General features: G+C 37.8%; 1 protein-coding gene across 1 annotated transcript in view; it reads left to right on the forward strand.

The window, feature by feature from the left end:
• The first annotated feature begins 429 nt into the window (after positions 1-429).
• Positions 430-8,686, forward strand: part of spice1 (spindle and centriole associated protein 1) — a 15,974-nt gene continuing 7,717 nt past the window's right edge. Inside the window, exons 1-10 of the mRNA XM_062021898.1 lie at positions 430-718; positions 1,750-1,848; positions 3,574-3,621; positions 7,513-7,659; positions 7,716-7,818; positions 7,885-7,970; positions 8,049-8,104; positions 8,164-8,267; positions 8,338-8,463; positions 8,534-8,683. Of these exons, the coding sequence (XP_061877882.1) occupies positions 1,750-1,848; positions 3,574-3,621; positions 7,513-7,659; positions 7,716-7,818; positions 7,885-7,970; positions 8,049-8,104; positions 8,164-8,267; positions 8,338-8,463; positions 8,534-8,683 (919 nt within the window). The 5' untranslated portion in view covers positions 430-718. The remainder of the gene's footprint in view (positions 719-1,749; positions 1,849-3,573; positions 3,622-7,512; positions 7,660-7,715; positions 7,819-7,884; positions 7,971-8,048; positions 8,105-8,163; positions 8,268-8,337; positions 8,464-8,533; positions 8,684-8,686) is intronic.

Below are 8,686 nucleotides of genomic sequence, written 5' to 3' on the forward strand. Positions count from 1 at the left end.
TATGAAAGAAAGGCCTACATTTTCTAATTGACTGAATGCTTTACAATTATCAATCAAATCTTGGAATATGATTGAGTGTACAAAAGCCCTTAAATTGATATCTTTGTTAAAAACATTTAAAGTGATTTAGGAAGCCCTTTTGGTCTTCTTTTAATTATCATTATTTATCAATATTTAATACTCTATCTGTATTTGCTTTTTTTTTCTTACCTTGACATGTTTCGCTGATATTGAAAGTGCTTTGACTTTTGTGTGCATTATAAATCTAGGTTTGTTGTTCAATGAAAAAAAAAATAAGAAGAAAAAAAAAGGAAAACCAGGATACTTCCGGGTGACTTCGTTTCCCATCATGCTCATACAACCGGAAATCACACAACAAACTACCAAAAACACCTTATACGCTGTCAGGTTTACGCGTTTAACGAAACTAAATTCATATTTTCAAGCTATCTGAGTTATGGATATATATATTTGTTTATACGCAGGAAACGTAGTGTCTGACACGATCATATTTACTACATTTCCCATGATGCAGTTGGCAAGAGGCGCCGGAAGTGGCGCGAAACATTTGAAAAGTGTCACACAGACTTGGACAGAATCTAGTATCTAATATCTAAAGTATCTACTGTATCTAGTATCTACAGTATCATCTAGTATCTCGCCGTGTGTTTGGGCTCTAGTCGACATTTTGAAGCATTCACACAGCAATAGGAAGAAGGTGAGTGTGTTTGTGAACAGCAGCGTCTTCTAAAAGTGAGCGTGAACCTCAAAGGTTTGCTAGCTTGTCGTGAAAGTAGCAAACAAGACGCTAGTTGCTAACTAAGCAGTAAAACAAGACGCTAGTTGCTAACTAAGCACTAAAACAAGACGCTAGTTGCTAACTAAGCACTAAAACAAGACGCTAGTTGCTAACTAAGCACTAAAACAAGACGCTAGTTGCTAACTAAGCACTAAAACAAGACGCTAGTTGCTAACTAAGCACTTGCCAACTAAGCACTAAAACAAGACGGTAGTTGCTAACTAAGCACCAAAACAAGACTCTAGTTGCTAACTAAGCACTAAAACAAGACTAGTTGCTAACTAAGCACTAAAACAAGACGCTAGTTGCTAACTAAGCACTAAAACAAGACGCTAGTTGCTAACTAAGCACTAAAACAAGACTAGTTGCTAACTAAGCACTAAAACAAGACTCTAGTTGCTAACTAAGCACTAAAACAAGACGCTAGTTGCTAACTAAGCACTAAAACAAGACGCTAGTTGCTAACTAAGCACTAAAACAAGACTAGTTGCTAACTAAGCACCAAAACAAGACGCTAGTTGCTAACTAAGCACTAAAACAAGACGCTAGTTGCTAACTAAGCACTAAAACAAGACTAGTTGCTAACTAAGCACTAAAACAAGACGCTAGTTGCTAACTAAGCACTAAAACAAGACTAGTTGCTAACTAAGCACCAAAACAAGACTCTAGTTGCTAACTAAGCACTAAAACAAGACTAGTTGCTAACTAAGCACTAAAACAAGACGCTAGTTGCTAACTAAGCACTAAAACAAGACGCTAGTTGCTAACTAAGCACTAAAACAAGACTAGTTGCTAACTAAGCACTAAAACAAGACGCTAGTTGCTAACTAAGCACTAAAACAAGACGCTAGTTGCTAACTAAGCACTAAAACAAGACGCTAGTTGCTAACTAAGCACTAACCTTTGCCTTCCAGGGTGCAAATAAGTTGTTTAAAAAGGCTTTCTTGCAGATGTCGCTGGTGAGAGGAGGCGGTCGACCGCAACAAAACAAAGCGAAAAAGACTGTTGTTCGCTCCAAGAAGTCAAACCCTCCCAAAAGAGAGTGGCTGGTGAGTTGATCAAAAGTTGCTACTACAATATAATTGACTTTATTTGGGACTTTTGTCTTGGACTCAACAACTTAATACCTCAACAGACACAACTATAGGTAACAGTGTTGCACATAACATTACACACCACATCATACATACATACATCATTGAAAAGAAATATGCCACAATGTAACCACAATAAAACAGCAAAAATCAATTTCAAAAGTATTTTTTTCTGTAATGCTTTATTCCAGGGGTTCTTAACCTTTTTGACCTCGGGGCCCAACTTTTCCACTATAGAGGAGCCCGGGGCTACCTAAATATTAACACTGAAATAGTAATCTTACTGTTGATTTGAATCATGTTCAATAATTATGTCTGTCAAATGATATAAAAGCAGGTGTTAATAAAAATATTATCATCAACGCTTAGGTCAGGCTGATTATGAAATAAGTACTCATCAAATATACTGCAAAAGAAGGGACTCATTTAAACAGATGTACATACGATTATGCAGTGTTGAACTACATTCTAAGTAGATTCATAATAATATGTTTCTTGAATAAACTATCAATAAAATTAAGGTGCATAGGAAAATACAGCTTAACCACTATAGTCATAATTTTTGCTCCTAAAATATTTCCCTATGTCCCTGTTTACACCACACACCAAATGACACAGATGATATATTTTTCTACCAGTCTGAACACTCCAAATGTGATCTTTTTGCATCTGATTCAAGCCACATCAGGAGGTAGTCTGAATCGGATCTTTTCAAATGTGACTTCAGTCTAAACGCAATGCGACCTGAATGCAACTTTGATGGCATCTGTGGGTGAGCTACGTCATTCGTGTGCGCCGGAAAGATGCAGTTGGCAGCGCAACATCTGGTTTTGGCGGCCAAAAATCCAGCGCATCACTTGTCAGTAGTGCACAAATAATAGGTTATATTTAATGTATGAATATATATTCGGATGCAGAAAAAAATAGCGATTGTTGAAGGACCGTAATAGGCGCTGTGGCGTATTTTACATGTTACATACATTGCAAAAGTTGTTTACGTAAGTGAGTTGAAGAATAAAGCTAGCATAGATCCAAGCTGATGTCTCCTCTACTTAATAGCCATGAAAAGAATTTACAACCCTCCCAAATATATTACAATTAATATATCAATTCATATGTTATATTTATTTTCACTTAAACACACATTTTTAAGGTGTGGGAACTTGTATCTTATTTTGTAGTAATCGTAGTGACTTCCTTTTTCATTTATGGAATCCAGTTAACTTCTTTGTTTTCATTTAATCGAACTGCGCATGCAAGTGGCGTCGAGGCCACACTGGAGCCACACTGGGGCCTGTGCGTGTTTATACTGGAGTCTGCTAAAGATCACATTTTACTTGCATGTAAACAGGCAGTTGAAAACAAATCCTGTTTGAAGACACTTTGGCCCGCGGTGTAAACGTAGTCAATGACTTTAGCTTTGGACTTCTTCCGTTTGTTTGATATTGTCATTACTGTCACAAGTGGTGGGAAAGTTTATTTGTAACCGAGCACTACTGCGGCTCCGAGGACCACAGGTGAGAATCAGGATGTTTTGGGCGGCCCTCTAGGGGGCGCTCACGACCCAACAATGGTTAGACACTGCTTTCAGCCATTAGCATTGTTTCTATTTCATATGCGCTGCACTCATTTGTGGTGCAAGTCAAGCTATTGTAAACTCAGGAATGTTTTTGCTTTCAGAGCACTGTAAATGACTTGTCCGTGCACAAGCTCTCGCCTGCAGAACTGGTAAGTTGTTCAACTCCTAATGGTCAAGTATACGTGACGCGGCAAACGCACAGCAACGTCCAAAAGCTTGAATGACAAATGATCCAAAAACACATCAGTTCAAAGAAACAGAAAATGCTTGAAACAATTGCACTCACATAAATTGTGCAAGATCAAAAACACATTCCAAAAGAAAATGTTGCAAATGCCAAAAAGATAAAACAAAGAAATATTCTAAAATATTACGTCTTCAGTCTTTAAAGGGGAACTGCACTCTTTTGGAAGTTTGCCTATCATTAACAAAGAACATGTATTTTTTATGCATTCTAAATAATAAATAAACACAAGCAAGAGGTGGCTTACTATGTAGCTAAAAACATCCATCAACGTTTTGTATACATGTCATAAGTATATATGTAATGAAGTTACATTCATAATAACGTAATATTTATGTATATTTCTCATTTTAAACACATTAATTTTGGAGCATAGCGTTTTCTATTTCATTCAACAATAGCAGCTGCCACTAAGATATTTTCCCCTGCATGTAATTGATAGTGGCGTGTCACCACACCAAATTTAAAGCCACCACACCTTATAATTGAGGGGTTTATACGTGAAAACAAATCAAAGTAATACATTGTATGAATGCATATACTGTATATAGCACTATTGACTCGTGATTCACAGAAAACTTGGCTACCTGTCACCGACAAAATACTTTGATTACTGAAAACAGCACTGCCTAAACCGGTTGTTGTGATGACGGGACCAAGATGCTTTAATATATCCTTGATATACCTTGATATCCACTCCAGATCACACCTCACTCCTACCCACTTCTCCAAAGTGGGCTGGCTCAGGGTGGAGGACAGAGTAAAACAACTTGCACTGAGCCTAGTCTATAAAATCCGCTACACCTCCCTGATACCGAAGTACATGTCAAACTACTTCCTTAACGTAAATGACCGCCATAACCACAACACCAGGGGGAGCTCCACTAACCACGTTAAACCCAGATTCCCAACTAACAAAGGTCTTAACTCATTCTCTTTCTATGCCACATCAATGTGAAATGCACTCCCAACAGGTGTAAAAGAAAGGGCATCTCTATCCTCCTTCAAAACCGCACTAAAAGAACACCTCCAGGCATCTTCAACCCTAAACTAACACCCTCCCCGGATTGTTAATAATCAAATGTAAATAATCAAATGTAAATACTTTTTCTTATGCTTTCTGAACTCTCTCTCTATGTCCACTACTTGCTGTACATATCCTACCAAGTCAGTCCTACACTGTTTCAATGTCCATTTCTCTGTTCTCAATTGTTGATGACTGAAGTGTTGATACCAACCAAACCTAACCCCCCCCTTCCTCATCCCACACCCCGGATTGTAAATAATGTAAATAATTCAATGTATATACTCTGATGATTATCTTGTGTGATGACTATATTATGATGATAGTATATATCTGTATCATGAATCAATTTAAGTGGACCCCGACTTAAACAAATTGAAAAACTTATTCGCGTGTTACCATTTAGTGGTCAATTGTACGGAATATGTACTTCACTGTGCAATCTACTAATAAAAGTCTCAATCAATTTATCAATCAATACCCACAGCCATCTACAATGTCTGCAAATAATGAGAGGATTGGAGAAGTCTCCAAAAATTTGAACATACTCAACAAAGTGCAGCTTGTATTATAGTGTACAATAAGCAGCAATTGAAAATATGGCAAAAGTACATGTTACTACATGCCCATAACCACGCCCCCCCTCCCCCAAAGTGCAGTTCCCCTTTAAAGGTGGATGTCCCTCAGGTCTGCATAGCCTTGGTTTTGTTGCTGTTTGGCTTCCACTCATTTCTCTGCGTTTGGCCACTCTTAATAAACACCTTGTGTGTTGTTTCGAAACCACATTTCTACGTATAATGATTGATGGTAAAATGAACTGGAAATTTCATATAAAAAATGTACAACATAAAGTAGCAAGAAACACGTCAATAATGAATAAAGCAAAACATGTTGTGGACCAAAAATCACATCATATTCTCTACTGCTCACTATTGTGCAGAAATATGATGAAATATTGACTAAAGTACACTTATTCACTAGCTGTTGTATAAATTACTTCATATTCTCTACTGCTCACTAGTGTTACATATCTGAGTTATTGTGCAGAAATATGATGAAATATTGACTGAAGTACACTTATTCACTAACTGTTATATAAATCACATCATATTCTCTACTGCTCACTAGTGTTACATATCTGAGTTATTGTGCAGAAATATGATGAAATATTGACTAAAGTACACTTATTCACTAGCTGTTGTATAAATTACTTCATATTCTCTACTGCTCACTAGTGTTACATATCTGAGTTATTGTGCAGAAATATGATGAAATATTGACTAAAGTACACTTATTCACTAACTGTTATATAAATTACTTCATATTCTCTACTGCTCACTAGTGTTACATATCTGAGTTATTGTGCAGAAATATGATGAAATATTGACTAAAGTACACTTATTCACTAACTGTTATATAAATTACTTCATATTCTCTACTGCTCAGTAGTGTTACATATCTAAGTTATTGTGCAGAAATATGATCATGAAATAACTACAAAAGTACACTTCATTCATTAACAGTGTTACAAAAAAGATCAGTAATAATGATACATATTGTTGGATATAGACAACATTCAAACACTTTATTCATTGAATAGAAAATACTGAAATTCCACAACAAAGTGAATTTGCAAACATCTAAAATGATGTAAACTATAATCTGCTAGCCAAGAAGGTACAACAATTCTTCTGAACAAAAGAGGAGAAATAAAATCTTAGAGAAAAATGTAATTTAAAACATTTGTATGCACGTACAACACTTAAGGCCTTTAGTATATCACTATGTGGAATTAAATGATGGAATGGATTAAGCAAATAAATAAAATAATGTACTAATATATAATCCACTTCAAGAAACTCTTCAAACTTAAAGTGTTTACAAAGTACAAATAAGAAGAACCATGATACTGTAAACATTCTGAATTTATGCCTTCCATCTATTCATTTTCTAGATAATTTTATTTATCTCACCATATGGAATAGAACTTACTTCACCAATTATTTATTTATTTTTAATGTTATTACTTATGGAGTGTATTGTGGATACATTGAGAACAGGAAGTGAACAAAAGTGTTAGCAACTGCTATGTAAAGGAAAAAGGGTAGGATTAATTAAAAATTTCCTGAAGGAATCAATAAAGTACTATCTAAATAAGCTCTGCTTCTTCCTATTCCTTTTCAAACATGTTGAATAGAGAAACTGGAAATTGTGATGTATCATGTTGTATGCATGCATGTGTGATGTATCATGTTGTATGCATGCATGTGTGATGTATCATGTTGTATGCATGCATGTGTGATGTATCATGTTGTATGCATGCATGTGTGATGTATCATGTTGTATGCATGCATGTGTGATGTATCATGTTGTATGAATGCACGTGTGATGTATCATGTTGTATGCATGCACGTGTGATGTATCATGTTGTATGCATGCACGTGTGATGTATCATGTTGTATGCATGCATGTGTGATGTATCATGTTGTATGCATGCACATGTGATGTATCATGTTGTATGCATGCACGTGTGTTGTATCATGTTGTATGCATGCACGTGTGTTGTATCATGTTGTATGCATGCACGTGTGATGTATCATGTTGTATGCATGCATGTGTGATGTATCATGTTGTATGCATGCATGTGTGATGTATCCTGTTGTATGCATGCATGTGTGATGTATCATGTTGTATGCATGCATGTGTGATGTATCATGTTGTATGCATGCATGTACCAAATAAACACGAAGTAAACTCAACGCCTCACCTTAGAATCATCGTCACGAGCTCCGCAAGTCCCACAACAAGGCTGCCGCCCAATGGGAGCTGAAAGAGAAGGCTCTTCAAGGCCGTCTTGTTAAGCAGGCTGGCTCTAGTCCAGCTCCTCTAGACCAAAGCAGTCTCACAATCCTAAGAGAGGTAAGGAGAACATCACCCACAAGGTGAATCATTCAATTGTCAATCTTCTACGGCAGGTCTTTTCTGACAAGCTGCTGCTCCAAGATGTGCTGGCCCGCTCCGACAGAGCTATGGCTTTGGTCCAAAACCTGTTTGGAGATGCTCCACGCAGGCAGACTGGTAGCACCATCAACACATTCTTCAACCTGAAGGTTGTTGTGAGTCTTTAACTGTACAATTGTGCAGGGCATGCATGTGTGACCATGGTTCCAAACTCCGACTCTCCTCCAACTCGCTTGTCACTCTTTGGCGAGTCAATGGTGGAGCAGCAGGTGTTGTCTTTACTCAAAGAAACTTTCTTTACCCAGATAATGCTGGGTTTGGATTGACAAATGTGTGGTTTCTTCCAGGCTCTTAGTGAGCAAGAGGACAATGATGATACCTCTTCGGCCACACTAATCCAAAGGTACTCCTGTCTCAACTGAATAATTAATGGAATGCATCATTACTTGACTTTTTTTGCAGGAAAATGAAGGCAAAGAATAAGGTGCAGCTCCAAAAGGTCTGTCGCCAGAGATTCAATAGCCCTGGAAGTCCGTGCATGTCAGCCAGTGCACCAGCACAAACAGGTTGATTTCTTTGGATGTGTAGGCTGGATTCATTCAAGTGATCTTGCAAACTCACGGCACCTTGTTTCAGCTCTCAATGCCACACCGGCAGTTCAGCATTTAAGATCTCAACAGAACCAGTCACAAGAAGCCCAGGGGGATCCTTCTTTTCTTGTCTCCCAAGTCCTCAACCCTGAGTTGTCTCCAAGGCAAGCAGGTAAGCTTTAAAAAAAAATAAAAAAATGTAAAAGGCAATTTCTCATCTTTACGCCTCTGGTGTTCTCCAGGCAGCTGTCACACCGCCAGGACCAGGAAGCGTGTTTGCAAGACCGTCGAGCTGAACGGCTCCTCTGTTGTCTCTCTCAGCGGGGAGCAGTCCAGTCTGGGCCTGCTGCAGACCATGTTGGGCCAAGTGGAGGTGGACTTGGATCGTCTGAGTC

Source organism: Entelurus aequoreus, linkage group LG15, assembly GCF_033978785.1.
Source record: "Entelurus aequoreus isolate RoL-2023_Sb linkage group LG15, RoL_Eaeq_v1.1, whole genome shotgun sequence".
In the NCBI taxonomy this organism is placed as follows: Eukaryota; Metazoa; Chordata; class Actinopteri; order Syngnathiformes; family Syngnathidae; genus Entelurus; species Entelurus aequoreus.